Source organism: Aspergillus ibericus, assembly GCF_003184845.1.
Source record: "Aspergillus ibericus CBS 121593 unplaced genomic scaffold BO80scaffold_49, whole genome shotgun sequence".
NCBI lineage: Eukaryota > Fungi > Ascomycota > Eurotiomycetes > Eurotiales > Aspergillaceae > Aspergillus > Aspergillus ibericus.
The window spans coordinates 120,387-144,071 of NW_020292147.1; the positions used below are offsets into that span (position 1 = coordinate 120,387).

General features: G+C 53.7%; 10 protein-coding genes across 10 annotated transcripts in view; 5 read left to right on the forward strand and 5 right to left on the reverse strand.

Annotated features, from left to right (window-relative positions):
- Positions 1-1,261, forward strand: part of BO80DRAFT_415523 (Gfo/Idh/MocA family protein) — a 1,498-nt gene extending 237 nt beyond the window's left edge. Inside the window, exons 2-3 of the mRNA XM_025718144.1 lie at positions 51-881; positions 958-1,261. Of these exons, the coding sequence (XP_025571372.1) occupies positions 51-881; positions 958-1,200 (1,074 nt within the window). The 3' untranslated portion in view covers positions 1,201-1,261. The remainder of the gene's footprint in view (positions 1-50; positions 882-957) is intronic.
- A 22-nt stretch (positions 1,262-1,283) lies between these two features.
- pmcA (putative P-type calcium ATPase) lies at positions 1,284-6,140 on the reverse strand. The gene is made up of 2 exons (XM_025714208.1): positions 2,951-6,140; positions 1,284-2,900 (listed from the first exon to the last, which is right to left on the reverse strand). Exons 1-2 carry the CDS (start codon positions 5,966-5,968, stop codon positions 1,620-1,622), a joined length of 4,299 nt encoding a protein of 1,432 aa, XP_025571373.1. The 5' UTR covers positions 5,969-6,140; the 3' UTR covers positions 1,284-1,619.
- Positions 6,141-7,095: 955 nt separating this feature from the next.
- On the forward strand, positions 7,096-7,681 carry BO80DRAFT_200809 (uncharacterized protein). The gene has a single exon (XM_025714207.1). It carries the CDS (start codon positions 7,191-7,193, stop codon positions 7,608-7,610), a length of 420 nt encoding a protein of 139 aa, XP_025571374.1. The 5' UTR covers positions 7,096-7,190; the 3' UTR covers positions 7,611-7,681.
- A 1,820-nt stretch (positions 7,682-9,501) lies between these two features.
- On the reverse strand, positions 9,502-13,443 carry BO80DRAFT_428559 (nucleoporin Nup84/Nup107 family protein). Its single transcript, XM_025720278.1, has 6 exons — positions 13,279-13,443; positions 12,988-13,213; positions 10,882-12,936; positions 10,503-10,833; positions 10,326-10,450; positions 9,502-10,270 (listed from the first exon to the last, which is right to left on the reverse strand). The coding sequence occupies exons 1-6, from the start codon at positions 13,336-13,338 to the stop codon at positions 9,930-9,932; spliced, it is 3,138 nt and encodes a 1,045-aa protein (XP_025571375.1). The 5' UTR covers positions 13,339-13,443; the 3' UTR covers positions 9,502-9,929.
- A 472-nt stretch (positions 13,444-13,915) lies between these two features.
- BO80DRAFT_458494 (uncharacterized protein) lies at positions 13,916-14,656 on the reverse strand (the record flags this gene model as incomplete). Its single annotated transcript, XM_025722283.1, has 2 exons — positions 13,916-14,091; positions 14,638-14,656. 2 exons carry the CDS (start codon positions 14,654-14,656, stop codon positions 13,916-13,918), a joined length of 195 nt encoding a protein of 64 aa, XP_025571376.1.
- A 134-nt stretch (positions 14,657-14,790) lies between these two features.
- BO80DRAFT_458495 (SUMO family protein SMT3) lies at positions 14,791-15,186 on the forward strand (the record flags this gene model as incomplete). The annotated part of the gene is made up of 2 exons (XM_025722284.1): positions 14,791-15,012; positions 15,130-15,186. 2 exons carry the CDS (start codon positions 14,791-14,793, stop codon positions 15,184-15,186), a joined length of 279 nt encoding a protein of 92 aa, XP_025571377.1.
- Positions 15,187-15,770: 584 nt separating this feature from the next.
- BO80DRAFT_468111 (uncharacterized protein) lies at positions 15,771-17,169 on the reverse strand. Its single transcript, XM_025722906.1, has 2 exons — positions 16,675-17,169; positions 15,771-16,454 (listed from the first exon to the last, which is right to left on the reverse strand). Exons 1-2 carry the CDS (start codon positions 16,706-16,708, stop codon positions 15,799-15,801), a joined length of 690 nt encoding a protein of 229 aa, XP_025571378.1. The 5' UTR covers positions 16,709-17,169; the 3' UTR covers positions 15,771-15,798.
- Positions 17,170-18,208: 1,039 nt separating this feature from the next.
- On the forward strand, positions 18,209-20,690 carry BO80DRAFT_482762 (putative succinyl-CoA synthetase subunit alpha; the record flags this gene model as incomplete). The annotated part of the gene is made up of 9 exons (XM_025723415.1): positions 18,209-18,397; positions 18,480-18,593; positions 18,640-18,783; positions 18,829-19,211; positions 19,259-19,469; positions 19,514-20,112; positions 20,159-20,190; positions 20,234-20,526; positions 20,592-20,690. 9 exons carry the CDS (start codon positions 18,209-18,211, stop codon positions 20,688-20,690), a joined length of 2,064 nt encoding a protein of 687 aa, XP_025571379.1.
- A 151-nt stretch (positions 20,691-20,841) lies between these two features.
- Positions 20,842-21,853, forward strand: BO80DRAFT_390540 (adenylyl-sulfate kinase). Its single transcript, XM_025717151.1, has 2 exons — positions 20,842-21,005; positions 21,068-21,853. Exons 1-2 carry the CDS (start codon positions 20,998-21,000, stop codon positions 21,693-21,695), a joined length of 636 nt encoding a protein of 211 aa, XP_025571380.1. The 5' UTR covers positions 20,842-20,997; the 3' UTR covers positions 21,696-21,853.
- On the reverse strand, positions 21,764-23,419 carry BO80DRAFT_428565 (H(+)-transporting V1 sector ATPase subunit C). The gene is made up of 5 exons (XM_025720279.1): positions 22,962-23,419; positions 22,798-22,892; positions 22,642-22,733; positions 22,097-22,589; positions 21,764-22,045 (listed from the first exon to the last, which is right to left on the reverse strand). The coding sequence occupies exons 1-5, from the start codon at positions 23,260-23,262 to the stop codon at positions 21,860-21,862; spliced, it is 1,167 nt and encodes a 388-aa protein (XP_025571381.1). The 5' UTR covers positions 23,263-23,419; the 3' UTR covers positions 21,764-21,859.
- Between the last annotated feature and the right edge of the window lie 266 nt (positions 23,420-23,685).

Here is a 23,685-nt window from a genome sequence, read left to right on the forward strand (position 1 = left end):
CCCCCCCACCACCAACATCAACATCAACACCAACACTAACATCACCCCAGGAAGTCTTCCAAGTCTGCCACGCCCCCTGCCTCCTATTGCTCTCGCACCTCTTCACCCTCGAATCCATCTGCGACCTCTCCCCCACAACCGCCACCCACTGCGCCACGAAATTCTCCATCCCACACCACACCACCAACCCGCACGACGTAATCACCCACCCCACCGTGCAAGCCGTCTTCATCCTGACCTCCGACGAAAGCCACGCCCAATTGACCATCGCCAGCCTCCGCGCCGGCAAAAATGTCTTCCTCGAAAAACCCATCACGTTATCCCTCCCCTCCGTGAATGCCATCCTCGCCGCGGAGCAAGCCGCCCCGAACGGCGCCCGAGTCTTCGTGGGGTACATGCGTCGCTATGCGCCTAGTTACCTGGGCGCCTTTAAGCGGGAGCTTGCGACGATTCCGAGGATTCTCTACGCCCGGGTCCGCGACTTTAGTGGTCCGAATGCCCAGTTCGTGAACCAGAGCGGGACCTTCCCGATCAAGAACTTAGACTATCCATCCCATACCGCCCAGGAACGAGAGACCCGTCTCGAGACGCTCTTCAGCGAAGTCTTCCCGAACCAACCCATCACCGACGAAAAGAGAAAATACTGTCGTTTCCTGGGGAGTCTCGGATCGCACGATATCTCGATCATGCGGGAGACATTAGGGTTTCCGGAGGAGGTGGTGGGGGTATCCGTTCATGATCCGTTTTATACGGCGATGATGAGGTTCCGGAATCGGGATGGGTCGGGGTATTCGGTCACGTATGAGAGTGGGATTGATGCGGTGCCGGTGTTTGATGCGCATGTGGCGGTGTATGGCGAGCGAAAGAGGGTGGTGATTAAGGTATGTGTGCATTCTCTGTGTCTGGGGTTGGGGTTGGGGTTGTGGTTGGGGTATGGGTAAGCTGACTTGGGTGTAGTATGACAGTCCATATGTCAAAGGCTTACCGATTTATGTGGAAGTGGAGGAGGTGAATGAGCACGGGGAGGTGCAGAAACGGACGATGTTGTCGTCGTATGAAGATGCCTATACGGCGGAGCTGCAGGCGGTATATGAGGCGTTTGTGCATGGGAAGGAGATCAAGACGTCGGTGGAGGATGCGCGGCAGGATTTGCAGATTTATGATCTGATGTATAAGAAGTGGGGGGAACAATCTAGTTAGGTCGGTAGAAGAGGGATCAGGATAGAAATATTGGATATTTACTTACATATCTCTGTCAAAGAAGAACGGGGAGTATCCTACTTCTGGGATAGAAATCATCGACTGTACTTATTGTATCGAGTCTACCCGAAGCATGGCTATGTACAGGGAAAGTAAAGCAGACAACCGGCCTTGCCCAGGTCCTACCCCATGCGACAACGTCTAGAAACGACCCTTTTAATCACGTACGCCAAACCACCCCAGGATATTAGAAACAGTATTCCACACGAGGCTAATCGAGTCCCATAAACAAGCAAGCCAGTATTAAACCCAGAACGCGCAACAACATCTAGCATAAGAACCCAAGTCACAAGCCGGCATTGGATAATCAAAGCAATTCATAAGTATACAAGGCGAGAGAATTGGAGGAGGATCGTGCATCACGCCTGGCTTTGGCTGGACCGTGACAGGCGAGAGGTGGACCGCCGGCTACGGCTAGAGGGAGCCCGCTCGGGAGGCGCATATTCAAAGAAAGGCAGCAGTCCGGGGTTCTGGCTAGGAGGCGTCTTGGACGAGGTCTGGTACTCGCCCAGGATCTGGTCCTCAGCAGCCGTATCCGGGTGGATTTCAATGCCCTTCTGTTTATCCAGACCTCCATGGGGGCTGTCTGTCTGGACCTTGAAAGCCTCTCCGTGGTCGGAGGGCCGCTCGATCGGAGACCAGCCGGCAATACTACCCGCCACCACGCCAGCCATCGCAGCAGCCGGGCCAAAGGCCGAATTCGACCGGGACCGAGTGCGGCGTCGGGACCGCGACTCCGGGGTCGGCGGCTGGGTGGGAGTACTGTCGCTGTGTTCGCCAATAGGAGTGCCAGGGATCGAGTTTTCTCGGGATCGGGACCCGCTGCGAGATCTGGGGAGGAGCTCTTCGGGATGTTGCAGCTTGTGCTTGAGATGTCTCAGTCGGCCGCCGCGAACCGTCTTGAGGAACTTCAGCTGATCCCGGATTTCCTCGAGAGCAGGATTCCACTCGAACCGCCGGTCCTCGTCGGACACCAGAAGCTCGGGGCCCTTCTTGCGCTGCCAGAACCGCGGGATGAGCCGGCTGATGAACTCATCCGGGATCAGTCGGATAATCACGGCGACGGGAAGCGAGATCACGCCCAAAACCAGCGAGACACCCCACTGGGCGCCATTCAGTCGCTTGACAGAAAACGCCTGTCCACCGACGAAGATGATCAGGATTTGACCGCCAATGATGATCAGCTGGATGCCCAGGAACCACACGTTCCGCCACATGCCCTCGAAGATATTGAACTTGTTGTCCAGTCGGCGACAATTCCACTGGTTGAAGATCTGCATCCAGACGAACGTGTTAAACACCATCGTCTCGAGCCGGTCGAGATCTTCGGCCGATCTGTAGTGAAAGATCGATTTTCCAGCAAAGTTCAAAACCAGGGTAACAACCAATTGGTAGATGCTCTGTCCGATGATCATTTTCCACATGGTCAAATTGATCAAAGGGGCCGATTTGGGCTCGGGTCGACGGTCGAGAACGTGGGGAGAAGGGGGATCGGTCGCCAGGGCGAGGGCCGCAAAGGTGTCCATGATCAAGTTCACCCAGAGAAGTTGGACGGCGGTCAACACGGATTCCTCATTGCCGCTCGCGACCGCGGACACGAAGGTGAGAACAACGGCCGTGACGTTGACGGTCAGTTGGAACTGCAACTCGATTAGCTTGATGCAACTACATCAGGACCGATGACACGTACCTGCAGGAACTTCTTGACGGCATCGTTGACAGTCCTACCCCAAGCCATAGCCTTGATGATTGAGGTAAAGTTGTCGTCCATCAGGATGATGTCGGATGCCTCCTTGGCAACCTCGGTGCCCGAAATACCCATGGAGAAGCCAACATCGGCCGTCTTGAGAGCCTGGGCATCGTTGGTGCCGTCGCCCGTCACTGCCACCGTTTCACCCAGCTTCTTGAGCTGCGAAACCAGGATTTTCTTGTCGTCAGGGCTGGACCGGGCCAGGACCTGCAGCCGGGGGATAATCTGGGTCATCTGGCGACTGCTCAACTGACGGAATTTAGGACCCTCGATGGCAATGCCTCCCGGAGTGAAGATGCCGCACTCTTGAGCGATAGCTTTGGCAGTATTGATGTTATCACCAGTTACCATCCGCACAAACACACCGGCGCGCTGGCATTGATGGACGGACTCGGTCACACCCGGTCGCAGCGGATCTTGGATACCGAAGACACCCAGCAAGATCATGTCCTTGAAGACCGCATCAAAGACGGCAATGGAACGATCCTCCTCCTGCGTAGGAGCACCACGAGGTGGCCATTGGTCAAAGTCCCGGTACACCAGGCCGATGGTTCGCAACGAATGAGACGCATAATGGTCGATGATTTTGTCCAAGCTCGACCGGTCCTCGTCCGACATGGGCCCCTCGGACAGGTCCTGTGTGGCATCATGAACGATTCGCGTGCATCTCGCCACCAGGATCTCCGATGCACCTTTGACCAACATCCGATATTTGCCATTGTCCATCTTGACGATCACGGCCATGCACTTGCGTCCCGAGTCGAATGGCACCATCTGGACGAGGTTGGCATTGTCCCGGGCCTCACTGAGAGAGCCTAGCCCAAGATACGTACGCGCAAACCCCAGGAGAGCCGTCTCAGTCTTTGACCCAATAAAGGTCATGGTGCCGTCTTGCTCCCCTTCGAATGCGGTCGAGTTCAGAACAATCGACTTGGTCAAGAGATCCTTGGCGGGGCCGGAAAGACTCGAAGCAAACTCCGATGGGGATAGGGTAGTCGCAGGGTCACGGCCTCGGTCGCCGTCAGGACGACTCGAGGCTCCCGTGGATTTGTCTCCAAACCGGAGGTTCTTCCCCAGGGTGGCCGCCACCGCCGTCATTTTATTCTCGGTCAGTGTGCCGGTCTTATCGGAGCAGATGGTCGTCGCATTTCCCATGGTTTCACAGGCGCGAAGCAGACGTACGAGGTTGTTGTCCTTGAGCATCCGGGTCGTTGCAAAGGCGAGCGCCAGGGTGACCGCAAGAGGCAACCCTTCTGGGACAGCCACAACGATAACGGTCACAGCCACAATGAAGATCTGCAGGAAAGCCTGACCCTTCTCGGAAGCATTGCCCATACCTTTCAACTGGGCGAGGAACTTGATAAACAGCACGATAAACAGAAGTAATCCGGAAGCAAGGCCGAGTTTCGCGATGTATTCGGCGAGCACGTTTAACTTGGATTGCAGCGGCGTGGTCTGGCCTTCATCCTGGAGAGACATCATGGTTTTTCCGTATGTCGAATTGACTCCAACTGCCGTGACCAGGAACGTTCCTACCCCTTCAGATACCTTGGCGCCCGATACGATGAAGGGGTCCTGCTTCGAGATGCTTTCGTGTTGCTCGATTGCACGGTAGACATCATGGGCGGGGGTTTTGCGCAGCACATCCGACTCACCAGTTGCAGAGGATTCATCACATTTCACATTGTGGCCATCAATGAAGATACCGTCAACAGGAATCAGATCACCGGGTTCGAGATGCATCACATCACCGACCAGGAGGTCGTGGATGGAAATTTCTGCAGTCTTTCCCGAGCGAACCACCTTCACCATCCGGTCATCTTTCTTCTTGTTCAATTTGACGAATTGACGCTCCTTTTGCCAGTCGTTGGCGGCACCCACGACGACCACGATGAGAATGGCCACAATGATAGCCACACCCTCGACCCATTGCACACGTGCCTCATCCCCGGTGGCGGTGACCGATTGGTAAATTCCGAGGGCGAGGGAGATAATCGCAGCTATCGTTAGCAAGATGAGCACCTTGTCGTTGTACGCAATCCAAGCCAGCTCCAGGAAACTCTTGGCCTTCCGCTCCGGAAGCTGGTTCCTTCCATAAACCCGGCTCCGGTCCGTAAAGGTATGCTCGACGTGCTTCGATGAACTCGTGTCGGTCCGGGAAGGGGACTGCGGCGCGGGAGAAGCGGACTTGGGTATATTTTCGGACGTCTGCGTCGCTGTGGCATCCTCGAAGCTCACGGTACCATCCAGATCCCCCTCGTCCAAGCTCAAGCCACTTCGTGTGTCGGTCCGAAGCCCCTTTTCAATTCCACGCAACCCACCGAGGGCATGGAAGGCACCCAAGCTCTTGGGGTTCAACAGTTTGTTCAGGTGGCCAGGCGAGAATGCAAATTTGTTGTCCTCCACCTCGAACTCCGCCTCGCGTCCCGGATCCGGCTTAAGGGCGTCCTCATCAGGAATAATTGTGTTCTGAGTCAAATCCGTGCGCGACCCGTGGGATGCCGTGGGAACGTAGGTATCTCCCCCGTAGGAACTGGACGAATGGTTGGAGTCCTCGGATTCAAGCGAGTTGCCGCGGGATCGCGTGCCGGGTACGGCCAAATAATTCGAGTTCGACATGGCCTCGGTGGTTTTCGATGCGGGCGACGAGATATTATGCGGAGAAGTGGGCCGACTTTCGTAGTCTCGAGGTTCGGATGAAGCAAAAGAGCGGACGGACGACGGAGAGACACCCCCACTACTCAAGAGCGCGCTCATATCATTCGCATCAACATTTTCGGTCGATACCTGCAAAGAGGGCTGCGACGGCGTGGGAAGGATCTGTTGCGGAGGCTCGTGTTGGTCAGTCGGAGCCGTTACTGCGGACGTGTCGATAGTAATGGTCGGGGCCCGCTCCCGTCGCAGGGGAGTCGGCCCTGATTGCTTAGCATCGTGGCCATCCGGTCTGGAATCCGGCATGATATTCAAGGGGTGAAACGACCGGAGATGAGTGAGTGGGTCTTGGAAGCGATGGCAACCGGCAGGTAAAGACTAGGATACTCGACGTCAATAAGAATGCGGCTCCAAGAGGAGCAGATCAATCGGATTCGGCCGTATCATAAACCACGAAGCCAGAGGGACGAGAAGTGGATATCATTCCAGATGCAAGCAGCACCGATTAAGCTCAATAACGGACGCTGGATTGGAATGCGCGTGTATTATATCCCATGTATTCTAGCTACAATCGAACCGCTGGGTTTAAGTGAAGAATGCGCGAGACTGGTCTTGGGGGGCAAGGAACGTCCACATCGATCGAATGGTCGTCAGCTGTGAAGCGCGAAAGAACGGGGAGAGGCGACTGGTGAGGCGAAAGGAGGGAAGAAGGTCGAGCAGATTGCCAGGACTAGAGAGCCACACCACGTAGCGTCGGTATCAGAAGCGCATTCAGGCGTGAAAGCTGTCGCACCACGATCAGACGGCCGTCGGATTAAAAGCACTGGCAGTGCTATGAGGGCTTATCAGCAACCAAAGGTGTTCAAAGTCTGCGAATGGACCGACTCCTTGGTTTGCAAGACGGGAGAATGAAGCGAATCCACAAACCAAGCGACCGATGAAGCGAGCACAGAGCCAATTGGGGAAGGGTACGGGATGAAGCGAGGACCCAGTAGGTTAAGGACAAGAGGAGCCGAGCAGAGGAGGGGAGGGATGGGTCGGGAGTCAAGCACGACGACACATCATGATGTTGGGTCGACAGATCGATGATGATAGATGGAGGGACGGAGGAGAAAGTCCAAAGCAAGTCCATCTACTTGGGCGTACCGTCAAGTAAGCGTAAGGTACCGATTACGCCAGGCCAGCAACCATTCGGTAGACCCTGCACCTGTCCCATCGAAGGGCCAATCAGCAGACCCCACTGCCCCACCGGTGGGTCCACGGCGTGGTCCAGATCGAGTGGTGTGGTAAGTTCGGCGGTATCGAACAAAGCTGGTTGCAGAAGGCGCCGAGGGCCAGATGCACTACGACGCATGCCCCCAGGTTTGAGGTCCTTTCGTCAGGGCGCATCCAGGGAGTCACCCGATATAAAGACAGGGCACCGCTGGGATTCTGCTCCTTGATTGACTTCTCTCTGACCTTGAAGAATATTCGATGAAGGGCGCCCTCCTTGCCACCAACGCAGCGATGGGGAAGTGACTACTGGGTAATGACCGCTGCAGAGCTCCGGCTCGCCGCAAGCTGTAACGTAACTCGTCGGTTCCGTTGCACTGCCTCAATGTACCCCGTCATCGAAGTCTTGGGGTCTGGATTTGAATTTTTCCCCTCCCTTTTTCGGAGGGTATCTTTAATTTATTTGTCTTTTTTATTATCCGCTGGTATTATTGATTTGATACTCCGTACTGTCTTTCATGTCGACTCCCTTGTGGCATTCCCAACCCGGTTTGCAGACGCCTGTCCAGTGCCACCACCTGATGGACTGTACATAGTAGACCGAAAAAGTGGTGACGGAAGAGACCACATCCACCTCGTTAGTGCTTCTCTAGTCGGGACAACTAACGGGCGAGCTAGAATTAAGGGGAATGGAATCTCCCCAATTTCCCGGGAGCCCTCACTGGAGTCGGGATAGTGAGGCAACTTTGCCCGGACCAGAAGGGCTACTAACCGTAATCATACTTCATGCCGCTGTCCGTCAGTCCTGTTATGATCGGATGGTTATCAACTTATCGTATTCGGATGTTCATCAGTTCATGATGGACCTGCCTTGACAGTGTTGAGTGTTGACCAAGAAAGGGGCTCCACTCGGTCCACGTACTATGCAGCATGCTATCTACACGACAAGGAAATGGAAGGATAACTAGCTATCCTGCTTAACGCAGTTCTAATAACGACGATGCATTAATGTTTGGGCTAGTCGGGCTAATGCACGCTATCCATCAGGTCTAACCGCCGGAATTGCAAGGAAAAGAACCTTCCATGTCCACCTTGTTCTCTCTATACCAGATTTCTTCTCCAGCTGTCAGTGATGTACCTGATCCAGCATCTTCATCAATCAAACCTGGCCACCAGATGACGCTGTCCACAATGCTCCAGTCCAACAGTCTAGGCCTGTGGACACCCGACCCAGCTGGCTTGGAGATCAGGAGAAACAACCACCAGATTTGGCGGAACTGGGAAGGGGGCGGTGCAAAGCCCCATCCATATTCCCTCCACGTATGGGAACCTGACTAGTACTAAGGTTAGCGTTTATTGTCCTCGTCTGGAAGAATGTTCCTCTCCCTCCTTTTACTACTTTGACTTTGGACTGCTCCATTCCGGCGCATCCCATTCCCACTCCTGCTAGCCAGTGACATCAACATCGAGCACATCCATCGTACACAGTACATCCTCCGTATTATTCTCCGGATGGAGCCCTCATCCCGGTTTGCCGTTGCACCATCATCGTGATTCATCCGGGAGCTTGATAGGACCGGTGTATCGACCCCAACCACCGCCATGCAATCAATCACCCTGACTTGTCAGTTCGCTCTGCTAAGCTCTCCTAGACCGAGAGGTTACATGCATAGCATAGCCACCACAATGGCGAGATCCGGTGATACGAATGTCGTCAGCTTGAGCTCCTACCTAGATACCTACCCAAATCCAAAGCTCCGTTGAGCTCCGTTGAGCAGATTGCTACCCTATCCTACGTACATACACAGTAGTCAATTACATAGATCGTATCTCTGTACGGAGTACCATGTATCTATATGTGTCCACACTTCCCCAAAGTGGAAAATGTGCTCCCAAACAGGGAAAACCCATACACAAGGACCTTCGTCACACAACAATCTGTACAGAGTAAACCACGCATGATGTGATCTTGCCATCAACAGGACCCCTACACTACCCTTGGCAGAAACCCCATTACTCCGTAGTTTATTCCTCCCAAAATCCCAAATGTCATACCTACCTACCACCTTCCGTATCTAGATCCTACCCCGAGAATGCTATGTCTCAAGCAAACACCCATCCATCCCCCTCCTACATCAAAGGTAGAAAAAACAAAACAAAAACCTCTCATTCCGATTCACTAAATTATGTGTGTAATTTGACTTTTCATCAGGAGATACTAGAGACTAAATGGATTAAGGTTCCACATAGGTTCTTGGTTGGCTGGTTGCCTAGTACTTCCTTTCTTGTCTGGACTTGGCTTGGGGGAGTATTTTTGCGTGAAATAGATATCGAATCTATTACCAATCCGACTGCGGAGTAATATACATACATATTACATACACATGTAGTCAGTTGATTGTTTGAATAGAGAATTACTTTTCCGGGAAGTTCTCTTTTACGAAGTATACGGAGGACTTTGTTCATATCAAATTATATTGTGTCAGTGAGGTACTACTGGTTACTACAGTAGTAGGACATAGTCTTATCATTGGTCTATAATGCAGGAGAATAAGTCGAGGAGTAGCAATTCCATTGTTGTAGTGTAGATTGCTTTACTCATACGAAAGTGTGACGACACGAATAGTATCAAGATAGCCATTGGCTGTGACAAGTAGTATAGAACTAATATCGATAGTCTCTGCTTATCCTATTGCACCGTGTCTTACGGAGTACTCCGTACTAGCTGCCTCTATGTCAATGAGGCAGTGCTGGGCAGAGCAGCAAGTTTATCTGCAGGCAACGTAGATATCCGGGATGCAGTGCCCACACCGCAATTGCAAAGTCCAGCCACACCCCACCAATTGTCCCTGATTCAAAAGTCCAAACGTAAAGATCTCTTGTTCATTTTCATGTCGAGGTAATCCCTGGAAATGCGCCGGAAATGATCCCTCCGAGCCTGTCACATGCAAAAATCCCCGGAATCCTTCCGGCCAGAAGTGATTCGGAATATCGTAGAAAAATGAGAAATATGAGGGTAATATACACGCCGGTTTATCCTTCGTCAAAATACACTTCATTGCGCCGGCGTCGTGTCATTCTCCTCTTCGGGCGCCTCGGCGGTCCAGATCCCCAACGACTCGCCCCCCAGAAGTCTCACGCCCGGTTTGGCACGAGTGTTGACCATGGCTTTGCTGGACAGTGCCAGCGCATTCACCAACTCCCCGACCCGCCGGGATGCAACAAAGCTGCTCGTCAGGTGCTCCACCTCAGCCACCTGGGTGGCCAGGTTCATGCATTGCACCAGGAGCTCGCTACTGAGCACATGCGCCGAGTAGTACATCGCACTGTGGTAGTCGAGGAACAACTCCGGAAGGTAGGTGTTTCGAATCTCTTCCAATTCCGCCTGGTCCGCGTCTGTAACAATCCAGTCCGTCAGCAATTCGCTCGGCCTACCGCGGAGATCGCTTACCATTCTCGTAGTTGACTAGCCACTCATCTAACATAGCATCAATGTGGAGGCTGCTGTCGTCCAATGCATCCTGCAGCTCTTCCCTCAAATTCTTGAGAGTGCCGGAATCCCGCCGGCGTTTAGTCCTGTGCCAGTGGTCAGTATTATCCGACTTGATTCTGCAAGATCATCACATACTTTTCAAGTTTCTCAAACACGATGGCGAACTTCTCCAGCGCGGCAAATGCCAAGATCAGCACTTCCAGGTCACGCATGGTCTGCGATTGCTGTAACAAGATGCTGGTCTGGCTACCCGACGCAACCCCGTTGGTTTTCGACCGAGAACGCTTGTGAGGAGAGCTGACCAGCCTGGATTTGCTTGGACTGGAAGGTTCCGGGGTGTTGATCTCTTGCCCAGCCTCGATTTCAAGGGTGAATTCAGAAATATCAAACCCGAACGCTTCTCGCGAGAGGTCCGAAAGTCTCATCCGCCGACTCAACTCCCGTGCTGCAGAGAGTCTGCCCGAAGCTGTGGTAACGTTAGCCTACATCTCCTAGCTGCAAGAGATGGACGTACTATAGAATTTCCGGTACAACAGAGCTCCCAGCTGACAGATCCGACCCCACTGTCCATCGACGTAGCGAAGCCACTCGAGACTACGAATGACCCGTTCGTCGTTTTCGGATACCTCGGTGCCGATGAAATCCTTCTTCACGGGCACCAATTCATAGTTGCCATCCTTGCGGGTCACAACCTTCGGGTACTGCTTGACCGTCCGGGTGTGGTCAATGGCAGAGACACTCGCGCTCACCCACTCCCATTGAGCTTGCAGAACCGCCTCGACATCAATGCCATGCTTCTCCATGAGCCTAACCAGTAGCCTCCTCTCTCTAGGGTCCACAATTTCGATCAAGACTTGAGCCAGAACGGACTGCGCCATTTCTTCAGGGAGAAGGGACGCATAGGCAGGGATGATATCCACGACGCCGGCTTCCTCCAGATTAGCGATATACCCAATCACATTCACGCAAGCGGTGTTGTAGAACTGAGTGTCGGCGCGGACGTATCCAATGGAACAAGTGACGATGTAGAGATGAGTGGCAATCCGCAATGCATCAGCATCTTCAGCCGTGATGACAAAGCTGTCATCAACGGATGTCGGCGACACATCAGGTACGAACGATGACTGGTCCGATCGGCTGTTCGCGACCTGGGACACGGCGTTGGCTAGGGAGTAGAAGAACGTGTCGTATCCTTTGCCCAAGATGGCGGCCTGGATCGTGCGGTATGGGTTCCGAGCCTCGCTTCCAACACGATCGTTGCCTCGAGTGTACTGCACGAACTTGTTCAAATCGGCGTATCCCGCTGGCTCCGGCACGAACGAAACAGGCGCCGTGGGCGAATGACTGAGCTTCCGCTGGAACTGCTTGCAGAACCCCTGGTAGCGGGAGAGTAGGACGCTGTTGAAGTAGACGTAGAGGTAGTCATCCCAGGTATGACAGACCTTGAAGGCCGCTTCCGTCTCACCGCAGAGCAAGGAATAAACCGCCCGCTCAAAGTCCTCCGTATATGAGCTCCGTGTCAGAGCAGTGCAGGCGGCCCGCCAGGAATCCTGAGAGCGCCAGTTCATCATGCGCGTGTGTCCATCATCGACAGGCGTCCTGCCCGTGTGGGCCTCAACATCCACGCTAGATCCACAGATGCTGACTGCTCGCCAATGTTCCAGCCGCTCTGCGCACCACTCCCGGATCTTGGACCAACTCTCTCCGTGCCTCAGCATCTTCCAGCAAGTCATCCAGGTAGCGCGCTCGTAAAATTGGTCCTGCGTCTGCAGGCTGTGCTTCTGTCGCGTAACGGCGTCCGGATCTAATTGAGTAACCAATGGCTCTGATTTGTCCGAGCTCAGAAGCGAATCGGAGATTCCCGGATTGTTCGGCTCGAGAGGTTGAGGCCAGGCTCGCAGTCGCTTTTGTCCCTTGATTGCTTCCTTGGTGTAAAGCCAGCCATGCGACCACAGTCCTTGTCCTCTTTCGGCCTGTGTTTCTAACTCGGTGATTAGCGAGTCCATGTCTTTGCTGGTGGTCTTTGCTGTGTGTTCCAGCCACTTCATGACGATGACGCATTCTGTCGCATAATGGTCCGCGGACAAGAACTGTTCCCAAACTTCGCGATCGGACGAGTACCGGTGGAGCTTTTGGAAGACAGTTTCTTGTGCTTGCTTGCAGCTCGCTCTGCGGGGCGGATCGTCGATGCTGATGAGATTAAGGAGCAGCCGCCAGGTGTCGGCTTCCAGCTGTAGTCGCTGAAGCTCCTCTTCGGTCTTGGGATCCAGGGACGTTCCGTTGCTTCGAGCAGCACCCAACCCCAATTTGGCCCGCTTCAATGTGTTCTGTTTCGAGATATCGCCGATGGCGTCCTGCGCAAGGGTCTGGTAGCTCTTCACCAATTGATAGGCAGCTTGGTAGTTTGCAAATTCATCGGAGCGATTGCCCTTTTGTTTGAAACGGTCCAATTTCTCGGCGAAAGCCTCGATCTGGCGCGTCACTCGATCTGCAGTGCGGCGAAGGGGATGCAATGCCTCCTGCGCGCCCGCCGAGGTGAATAGGTCCGGAGTTGCGACATCTAGTCCGTCTAGCATGCGGTCAGCCTTCGCAGTCACGCCAGGGGTCGTAAACAGCGTACTGTGTCCATTCGGAGCGAAGCCCAGGTCCAGCGGCGATTCACTTCCATTCATCACATCAGCAGACTCGTCCTCCGACTCCTCGTCTTCGTCGACGTAATCGTCTTCCATTTCCTCCTCGTCGTCATCGTCGTTGGGGTCCAGGGCATCGCCTTCATCTTCCATTGATTCATCGTCGTCATCCTCGATCTCGATGATTTCCGCCTCGTGTGTCGATTGTTGGGAGGGCTAGAAATTGAAGCATCGGTCGGTCAGCGCAGCGCCTGCAAGCAGGCCAAAACAAAGGCACTTACGTTGATGGACGTGAAACCAGCAGGGGCGCCCGGGCCCGTGGCCCTGGTCAAGGGAGCCATGAGCGCGCGGAGATTCCGGGGGACTGGTCGGGAGGGGGTGAGTCGGGGAAGATGGGAGAAGGAGGAGTGTTTCGCGAGGGACCTTAAGCTTCCCAGGAGGGTTCGGGGAAGAACTGGAACTTCCAATCTTCTTCCTCCTACTCTTTTTGGCCGTGTTTTGGGCCGACGGGCCACTAGCCTAGATCGGGCCTAGCGCCAACACACATTGATTGAAAAACGCGCGCTTCGATTTTTCCCTCTCTTTCTTTTTCTTTTCTTCTTCATGTCTTTTAGGCAATCATTAGAGTCTCGGGACGAGCGGTTTCAATCTTCGTTCAGGTCAAAACGGCCTCTTTGCGTGCTCAAGATTGTCTTAGAACAATCTGGCAATTCTCATAATCCTAGCTCCTACTCTGCATGGGAGCTCAGACTACAAGGGAATTGTCACATCCAGCTTCAGCTTGTCTGGGATGGACTAAGGCTGTTGCAGCCGACGTCAAACTTGGAGTTTATCTCTATTCTATGTCGACAAGTATATTGGTAGTATGTACATGATCAGTACGGAGTAGATCTTGGGAATTCCCAAAGCCTCAAGGCACTAGGAAGACTCCTGGCCGCGTTGCTTCATCCTCAGTCGCAGCAAATTGGGTTTGGGGCAGCTGGGTGTCCGGGCGTCCTCTCCTCGCTCTTTGTAAAAGGCGTTGCAGCATTCATAAAGAGCATTGATCTGGGATTGGCATTTCTCTTCCTGGTATGAGTTCTTGGTCAAGCAGGCTGCAAGGATCAGTGACGTGCCTGCACCTGGGTATGATGGTGGTCACCTTGGATGGCACACTGCAACGGTCAGTCAGGTTCAATTGGGTGTCCCTGGGACTTACAGCTCGTGGATGACAAGGCGGGTCAAATGCGATGTCTTCTTTAAGTCCGCCCTGCTGCTGTCACTTTCAGTTCACATGGACGTTGGCGGTCGACCATACCATGACGCAATATATACTAGTAGACAGCTGGAAGATGACGATACACCAGGCGTAAATCACTGGTGATTATATCGGAGCCTGAATCTGAAACGAGTCTAAGACAAGGCCTAGGAAGATCAAGAATGATATCTGGGGTAGAAAAGGAAACCTGACGAACAAATATCATTCACAGCATCTCATTCCCTGGTGACAACAGCGGGAAGAGCACTGGACCTGCGCCGCAAAATAGATTTTCCGTTGTTCATGACTGGCGGGGGTTGCCTTCTTCATCGCCTCCAACTCCCTACCACCACCCATTTTCTTCCCTATATCATTTCACCTCCGCCTCCTTAGCCTTGTCTGCTCGTTTCCAAGTGCATCATCGCGCGCAGAAAGCCTCATAGCGACACCGAGGTGAGTCACCTAGCCGTTCCCCTCTTCCGATCTGCGACGAGTCACCCCAAGCTGACATCTCCCCTCCAACAACCAGTTTCTTCTTCCCATTTCCCCAAAAACCATGGCCGACTCTGGAGCCCCCGCCGGCGAGGCCCCCGCGCCCACCGAGCACCTGAACATCAAGGTCACGGACAACAACAACGAGGTGTTCTTCAAGATCAAGCGCTCAACACAACTGCGGAAGTTGATGGACGCCTTCTGCGAGAGACAGGGCAGACAAGCTTCGACCGTGCGTTTCCTGTTCGACGGAACCCGCGTGCGTCCCGAAGATACCCCCGATACTGTACGTTCACCCACAACAACACCCTCTGTTTGTTTGGCGCAAACATCGCGGGGTCTTCCCCGCACGAAGCCCGTACGACTTGACACGAGCAGCAAGCTAACATGTATCAACTTGTAGCTCGAAATGACCGACGGTGATACTCTGGAGGTCCACCAGGAGCAAATCGGTGGCTAGATAGATACTCTTCGATGAATGATGATTATGTCTTTAAATACATCAGCCCGTTACGCTTCTTGTCAGATGCTTCTTCTACCTCCTTTTTCTTACAGACGAGACAGGCGCAATGGTGTTACTGGGACGCTCGGTCCATATTGGAGAGGCTATGGGTACCTGGGTAGGATGGGATTAGCCTAAGGGTGTTGATGATGACGATGCTTAGTTGCTATCTATGAGGTGAAAACGACGAGTCAGGTGCACAAGATTCTAGTGGCATAGTCTGGATTATGTCCAAGATTTGCAGCTCACCTGCAAGTGAAATCTGCAACTAGATAGTTTCTGCTTCCACTGTCTGCGCATTACCATCGCTGTATCGGACCGAAAGATTATATTACAGTCCCGTGTATTTTGGACAAGCTGTAGAAGACAAGATACCAAAAGTCGACAACTATCCCAACCAGCATACAAATAAACATAGAAAATACGAAACCAAAGATAAGCACCACCGAACAACTCTCTCTCAGAACCCCCCCTCCAAAAGAAAGAGACATATACACCCTCTCTCCCCTCCCCAATACAACCCCCCACCATACACCCCAAACCCCATCTCAACACATCCCAACTCAGTACTCACATATCCCAAACCGCCTTCTTAGCTTCCTCCTCCTCAACCCTCACCCTCTCCGCCTCCTCCCTCTCCCGATTCCTCCTCTTAATCTCCTGCTCCTTCACCGCCCGATCATACTTCCTCTGTTCCTCCGTCCGCTTGGGCGCCCGAATCCCCAACGCCCCCGCAATCATCCTCCCCGCCACCGCCGTCTGCTTCTCGGGCCGTCTCGTCGCGGGTGACCTCGATCGCGGCGCCGACGACGCAGATGCCACTGTATTTCCGTACGCGGGCCACGGTTGCTGCGAGGGGGTGATCTGCGGGGAAATGGGCGTGGGGGGCGGGTCGAGGGGGCCTTCGGCGCTGCGGATGGAGGGGGATAGGGCGGGGCTGTTGTTGAGGCTGTCGAGATGATTTCCTGGTCCTTCGGGGTCGGAGGCTGAGGCGGAGGTGGGGGTGTCTTCTTCTAGTTCATCTTCCCAGGAGTCGGCGATGGGAGGGGATTTCTTTTTGGGCTTTTGGTGGTGGTGGTGGTGATGGTGGGAAGGAGCGGAGGTGGGAGTTGGTCGGGGGATGTCTTTTATGGGACTTTTGTTGGTGAGGGAGAGTTCGCGGAGGGAGGATTGGAGTTCGGAGGTTGTGGTTGGTGTTGCTGCTGTTGTTGCAGAGGGGGGGACTGCTGGGAGGGACATTGGGGTGGTGTTAGTTGTGATGTCTTGGGTTGAGTTGAATGGGAGGATAGGTAAGGTAAGAGTAGTATATGTGATAGTGAGAGTACTTGATGTACCATGGGTAGTACTTAAGTACTATGAAAGCGAATGGGAAGTGCACAAGAAGAACAAACAGTACGTAACAATCAGAACGACAATCACAATCAAAACAGCTGAATAAAAACATACCCTTCGAACCTAAGCCCGAACGAGAAGTCGCCATATCGTCTACCTGACAAAAATTGAAGATCGAACGGTACTCCGTACACCTAGTCCGTTAGGGAGAGACACAGCCGGTACAATGTCAAGCAAGGAAAAGGTGAAATCATGAATGGCGTCAGATCTGAACGACCAACCCCGCCTTTGACGGTCCGCGGGGCTCTATGATTGGCTCTGGGGCCCGGAGGGGGGGGGCTGGCCAGAGTTTCGACTCGGTCCAGCACTTTGTGTTTGGTGTTTTTCTTTCTGGGGGAGATCGGCTGCATGCGATGGGGACATGGAGGAGCAGGGTAGCACCGGTTCATGTTTCCACCGGTCAACTTTTCAGTAGGGTGGTTGATCTGCGTGGTGGGGGGTTATCATTGACTGGATGGGAGGGCTGCAGGGCCGGTTTTCGAAGGGAATGGGTCGTGGATCTACGCATCTGGGCTGGGGGTTGTAATGGTGATATTATGCTCGGGTGATCTGTTTGATCTGGGGATTGCGGACTGTGTCGTGTGTATTCAATGTTGGGGGGTGGATGGGATGGCTCGTCTATACTACGATTTTTGGAGCGTTCGTAAGATCCTTACTAAGCGATTGGAGTGTGGGGTAAGGTTGTACTGTGTACAATCCTTACCACGAAGAAAGGCTCTGAGATTGAGACAATGGCGTTTTGACATCATTTTATTGCGATGAGACGGATTATCCTTCATGTGATGTCGATTCATAAATATTATGAGTGGATGGATGGAGCAGACAATGCCGTCATACGTGGAGCAGACCCAATGCTGTGTGATTGCCTCAGGCAGGCAGTATGTGCCCTACATCCAGGCCATCAGCATTATCATGAGATATAAGTTTCAAAGCGTACCTGTATAGCTACAAAGCTATGGCTCACTGAGCACTGGATAATGGCAAATAATTACTCTGAGTAATCTTCCTCCCAGCCGCTACCTTGCAGCGTGACGCTGTAATACAAGGAATGAAGCCATGAACATAAGACACGCTTTGCAGGCTACCTGAGTAGAGATTTCACGACTAATAGGCGGGGCAGTATAGAATGCAACGCTACAGTCACTGATCAAAAGACACAACACAATTTCACCGTGAACTGATCTCTTCCTCCTCACACCTCTTACAGAGTACATGCGTGGTGTATCCCTTTCCGAGTCTTCTTTCGGCAACGTTCTTCCGAGAACACCAATCAACGCTCACGCTGATCGTCTCGAGAACCAGTCAGGCCTCGGAAACTGTCGGTAAACTGTCCGAGACCGGCAGAGCGACCGACTTAAGGGTCTCGTTTCCCGAGGTCTATCCTTCGCGTCCTTCAGCTTCCAGTTTGTAGAAATTCCGCAGATCTGGTTTGTGGCTCTTGTCTATTGCATTTCGGTGATTGGTGGAGCGTTCGCTGTCCTTTCCTGCTCATTTTTGTCATTAGAAGGGATTATCCTCGCGTCGGTGCTAACGCCTACGTGGATAACCCATACTGACTCCCCTCTCGGAAGTAGCCAGCGTCATCTAAATGACTCGTCTATGTTCCATTCCCGCGCAGGCGCGGAGACCTCTCGTCCGCTCATCGTTGAAGCAAATGTCGAGGTTCTCGACTTCATCCCGGACCTGCGACTATGCCGATACGCTCCAGAACTTAAAGATAGGCGCCCACACCAGGGTTTTGTTCCAGGGCTTTACGGGTAAGTCGATAGCTTCCACTGTAAACCCATGCTGACAGTATTCTAGGAAAACAGGTAGGTGCTTCCGTCAAGGAGCCGCAATAGGCTGACTAACTTGCTCAGGCCACCGCCAATGCCAAGGAGTCGTTGGAATGGGGCACAAAGATTGTTGGAGGCGTAAAGCCGGGCTTCGATACTTCGCATCTTGGTCTTCCCGTATTTCCGTCGGTTCGAGCGGTATGTTTGGTTGTCTGTCCTTGGGATATCATACTGACGAGAACAGGCTCGCATGAGGGCTCAACCGGACGCTACTGCGATCTATGTGCCCGGTAATCAGACCGCCAAAGCAATCGAAGAGGCCATCGAAGAAGAAATCCCACTTGTTGTGGCGGTGGCGGAACATGTCCCAATCCATGATATGCTTAGAGTAGGGAGCCAATCCTGAAGCATGAAGAAATGCTAACAATTGTAGATCCACTCCATGCTAAAGTCCCAATCGAAAACGAGACTGGTAGGGGCCAACTGTCCGGGAATTATCTCGCCCATTGGTAGATGCCGCATCGGATTCCAGCCACTACCCTGTTTCGCAGCAGGCAATATTGGTATCGTTGCCAAGTCAGGAACTCTGAGCTACGAGACTGTTGCGTCAACCAGCCGAGCGGGTCTCGGGCAGAGTCTTTGTGTTGGGATGGGAGGTGATCCTCTGGCAGGGACTAACTTTGTCGATGCGTTGAACATCTTTGAACAGGACCCTGACACCGAAGGTATCATCCTCGTTGGTGAGACTGGCGGTACCGCGGAGATGGATGCAGCGGAGTGGATTAAGGACTACCACAAAAGAACCTCCAATCCCAAGTATATGCATCCGGCCCAGTAGTGCACAGTCATGCTGACGAGAACAGACCGATCATGGCACTTGTCGGTGGCGTGTATACTCCTCCTGGTCGGATCATGGGCCATGCCGGTGCCTGGACAGCCCCTGGCGAACCCAATGCCAAAGCCAAGTATGAAGCCCTTGAACGTGCCGGTGCGGTCATGGTGGACCACCCGGAAAAATTCGGGGAATTAATGAAGACCCTCCTGACAACCCGAGGCCGTCTTCAAGGCACTACTGTAGGTCTCTGCCTCGCAACACGACAGCTTGCTGACAGGAGTAGTCCACCAACGGATTCAACCAACGACGAGGTCTCCATACGATGAGACGCGTGACACCGGGCCGTAAGGGAGCATGTCAGCCCCAGCAAACCCGAAGCATCTATGTGAAACCGTTCCAGGCTCTTGATATGCTCAGGGAAAAGTCCATCCCAGTGAACGAGACAGCCCATTCAGATGTCTTCCTGTCCCTCACCATCGACAGAACAGCATTGTCACCATGTATTCTCGCCTCCACGTCCACTGGCTTCGAACCCGAGCAGACAGGCCGATTCCCATTTGCATACGAGGGCACGGACTTTAGCAAGGATCATTCACTGGTCGAGGCCATCGCCTCCCACCTGCAGCTTCCCGCGGCGGCTTACGACAACCTGGCGCGACTGCTGCAGGGATTATGGCAGATATTCAGGGAGAAAGAGGCGTACATCCTGGAAGTGCGTGCTAACGTTACTAACAAATTCGAAGTCCGCGATGCCCGCTTTGGGTTCGACGACGCCGCCTTCCGGAGTGCAGGACGTCAGCAAGAGGTGCAGCAATTGAGAAACTTGGCCGAAGAAGTGGTTGAGGAAGTCGAAGCCGAGAAAGATGGCATCGTTTACATCAAGTGAGTATCCTTCTTGATGTCAAACACGTCCGCTGACCGTAACCAGACTGGAAGGTGCAGGAAGTATCGGGACCCTAGGTAAGCCGTCCCCCACGCCTTCGTGTCTATCACTGACCAGCAGTGAACGGCGCGGGACTGGCAATGAACACGGTGGACGCACTGACGATCCACGGGGGGCGCTGCGCAAACTTCCTGGACACAGGCGGCAAGGCCACAACGGAGACAGTCAAGGCCTCGTTTAGGCTCATTACATCGGACCCACGTGTTAAGGCGATCTTCGTAAACATCTTTGGGGGATTGACTCGCTGTGACATGATCGCGGAAGGGATCATCCAAGCGTTTCGAGAAACGAAGATGAGCGTGCCCGTGGTGGTACGACTTCGAGGAACAAACGAGGCGCTCGGACAGCACTTGGTGAGTAGTTGACAACTGACATGATCCAGCAGTACTCCCTAGAGCGATGCTAACGTTCCAGATAGATCGCGTCGAGCAAACTACCACTGGAGGTGTACGACGGTTTCGAAGCAGCAGCGCACCGAGTGATTGAACTGGCGGGAGATCGGAAGCACTATTATTGAAAAGACATCATGTACATACTGCAAGACCATCCAGGCACATACCCACTCACTGGCGTACGTGCCTGGATGGCCCTGACGATGGGTGATGGAGAGAAGCGCAAGTTCCACGGAACGTGGCGTACGTAAGTAGATGTCGCAACACAAATGAAATCCACCCCGCGATCGGCGCCCCGCTGTTTCACCCTTTTCACATTCCATCGGACCGGACCATTGCCAGTTTCCTCTTTTCTACCCCTCCCTCCTCTCCTCCATCCATCTCACCTCACCGTACCGTACCTCACCTCCCAATTGCCGACTACATTCCAAAATGGCCACGTACGGATTCCCCCCCCCTCCTCACATCCTCCTCAGAATAACCCCCAACTAACCCCTCCCAGCAACATCACCTACCACGCCAGCGCCCTCACCCGCACGGAGCGCAGCTCCCTCCGGCAACAACGCGGCCTCACCATCTGGCTCACGGGCCTTTCCGCCTCCGGCAAATCGACTTTGGCCGTGGAACTCGAACACCAACTTCTCCGCGACCGAGGCGTGCACGCCTACCGTCTAGACGGCGACAACATCCGGTTCGGCCTGAACAAGGATCTCGGATTCAGCGAAGCCGACCGGAACGAGAACATTCGTCGCATTGCCGAAGTGGCGAAGTTGTTCGCCGATAGTGCCAGTATCGCTATCACGTCGTTTATCTCGCCGTATCGCAAGGATCGCGATACCGCGAGACAGTTGCATGAGGTGCCGACGCCGGGTGAGGAGACTGGGTTGCCGTTCGTGGAGGTCTATGTTGATGTGCCGGTTGAGGTGGCGGAGCAGCGCGATCCCAAGGGATTGTATAAGAAGGCGAGGGAGGGCGTGATTAAGGAGTTTACTGGGATTAGTGCCCCCTATGAGGCGCCGTTGAAGCCTGAGGTGCATATTAAGAATCATGAGGTGCCGGTGCAGGAGGCCGTGAAGCAGATTATTCAGTATTTGGATGAGCAGGGGTATTTGCCTCCTAAGAAGGAGTAGATTAGTTTTAGATTTAGATAGATGATAGATTTTGTTGTTGTTGTTGTTGTATATATTTGGTTGAGTGCTACGATTGGTTCAGGTGTAGATGGAGACAAGTATCTATGTACGACGCTAGACATATCAACAGACAGGAGAATAACCAGCAAACCAAAGCGGGTACCTTAGTTGAACTCGAATTCATAATACACATACGCCGTGTACTCGGCGCCGCCCTCGCCATGCATCTCGCCCGGGTCGTCGCGCTTCACCCGCCCCTTCTTGTCGCGCCCAAACGCATTACCCGCCAGATACGAGTACTTGTCGTCCAGGTTGCGCTTCGCCTTGTCGGCCTGCTTCGTCCCGGGAGTCTGTATCCGTTAGCCCTTGCCCAGTCGACCATCAAGAATCATCAAACATACCCGGATCAACGTGCACACAAAGTCCAACGGCAATCCATACCGCAGCACCGTCTCCACAAACACCCGCAGCACATACACATGGATCCAGACCATCACGGCCTCGCTCCACGCCGTCCGTCCCAGCCGGAGCGTCTCCCCCCAGAGCTTGCGCTCGTCGCCGCCCACCCGCTCGACCTCCTTGCGCTCCTGCTCCTTGCCGCCCTCGACGTACTTGAAATCGCGCGGAATCCACTTGTTCTCACGACACTTGTGCACAAACTCCAGGCTGTGCTTCTTGAACGTCGTGACCGCGTACAGCGTAAAGTCGTTGTCCGAGGCCACCAGGGTCGCCGACCGCGGCACCACCATGGGAGCCACCGTCTCGTACAGCTTCAGGAATTCCTTGACCTGCTGGGCGGGCACCGCAACGAGGTGCGTCTCGATGTATTCGGAGTCTTGGACGATAGTGCGAGGGTCGACCACCGAGGCGAGGGATTTAGTAGACAGATTGCCCCTGTAACCATCAGCCCATACCCTTAACTTCACATAACAAGATATCCACTCACGTCTGCTTCCGCTGCAACGTCGCCAACGTATTCTTAACCTGATTGTACTGGGTATATTTCGTGCGGATATCATTGTCGATACTCGCCGCTTCCTACTAACCGTCAACATTCCCCACAATCCCACAGTCCACAACATAGAGGTATATATCAACCCACCTTCTGCAACGAATCAATCAATTCCGCCAACGGCTTATCAGCCCGATACTTGACCTTATTCCACGAAAACGTGCGAAGGTACTGATCCACCGGCTCTAGAACCCGTTAACATCCATCCCAATCCCACTCCATCCAAGAAACACAGTATGTGTGTGGAAGCATACTATCATTCACAGCCTTCATCTTATCAATCTGCGCTTCATCGCCCTCCAGGATATTCTTCAGCGCATCGCCCACCTTGGCCACCACCCCCTGGCAAGCGGTCTCGAGCTTAGCCAGTTCGTCGGCCTGCTGGACGAGGGCATCGAGAGTACCGATCTTGAATTCCGGGATGGGGAAGGGCGCGACGGAGCCATTCTCGGATGAGACGGTGGTGGAGATGGCGTCAAGGGCGTCGTCGCGGTGGTGGGAGGGGGTGATGGACGTGGGGAGCGAGACGAGGAGGTATTTGGTTGATTTGGACATGGTGGCGGGGTTTTAAGACGTTGAGGGGCGGGCACGCATGAGGTGGTCTGGTGGTGCAGACGGTGAGGGGGAAGATGGCTGTGGGTGCTGGAGGTGAGGTGGTGGTGGAGTGGGAGCTGAGCTGTTGCGTTGCTGCGGTGCGGAGGAGCGATTGCGGTCGGTCACTCGGAGGCGGTCGGCGGTACTTGACTTCTTACGGAGTACATATATTGGGGTGGTGTCATCGGGGCCACGTTACTTTCTCGACAGTGGAGGAGATGTCAGTAATGGTATCTACTAGACTACTGGAGTTTCCTCGAATGCTCGGGGCATTTCAGGTTGTTGATGCATTCTCATGCGCCAGAAGAGGACACATACGACTAACTATATGTTCGGAAGCCGCCCTAAAGCGTCGCAGCATAGCCTACATACTAGAACACAATA

What these genes read in the sequence shown, in the direction of transcription:
- pmcA (XM_025714208.1), bottom strand. Translation starts at nt 5,968, where the DNA reads ATGCCGGATTCCAGACCGGATGGCCACGATGCTAAGCAATCAGGGCCG. An exon ending in CCGTCAAGAAGTTCCTGCAG is followed by an intron (nt 2,901 to 2,950) that starts GTACGTGTCATC and finishes ATCGAGTTGCAG; the next exon opens with TTCCAACTGACCGTCAACGT.
- BO80DRAFT_200809 (XM_025714207.1), top strand. Translation starts at nt 7,191, where the DNA reads ATGACCGCTGCAGAGCTCCGGCTCGCCGCAAGCTGTAACGTAACTCGT.
- BO80DRAFT_428559 (XM_025720278.1), bottom strand. Translation starts at nt 13,338, where the DNA reads ATGGCTCCCTTGACCAGGGCCACGGGCCCGGGCGCCCCTGCTGGTTTC. An exon ending in CTTCGCTCCGAATGGACACA is followed by an intron (nt 12,937 to 12,987) that starts GTACGCTGTTTA and finishes ACCGCATGCTAG; the next exon opens with ACGGACTAGATGTCGCAACT. An exon ending in GTTGTACCGGAAATTCTATA is followed by an intron (nt 10,834 to 10,881) that starts GTACGTCCATCT and finishes ACGTTACCACAG; the next exon opens with CTTCGGGCAGACTCTCTGCA.
- BO80DRAFT_468111 (XM_025722906.1), bottom strand. Translation starts at nt 16,708, where the DNA reads ATGGCGACTTCTCGTTCGGGCTTAGGTTCGAAGG. An exon ending in TTCGGGCTTAGGTTCGAAGG is followed by an intron (nt 16,455 to 16,674) that starts GTATGTTTTTAT and finishes TGTCCCTCCCAG; the next exon opens with CAGTCCCCCCCTCTGCAACA.
- BO80DRAFT_428565 (XM_025720279.1), bottom strand. Translation starts at nt 23,262, where the DNA reads ATGTCCAAATCAACCAAATACCTCCTCGTCTCGCTCCCCACGTCCATC. An exon ending in TGATTGATTCGTTGCAGAAG is followed by an intron (nt 22,734 to 22,797) that starts GTGGGTTGATAT and finishes GACGGTTAGTAG; the next exon opens with GAAGCGGCGAGTATCGACAA. An exon ending in ACGTTGCAGCGGAAGCAGAC is followed by an intron (nt 22,590 to 22,641) that starts GTGAGTGGATAT and finishes TGATGGTTACAG; the next exon opens with GGGCAATCTGTCTACTAAAT.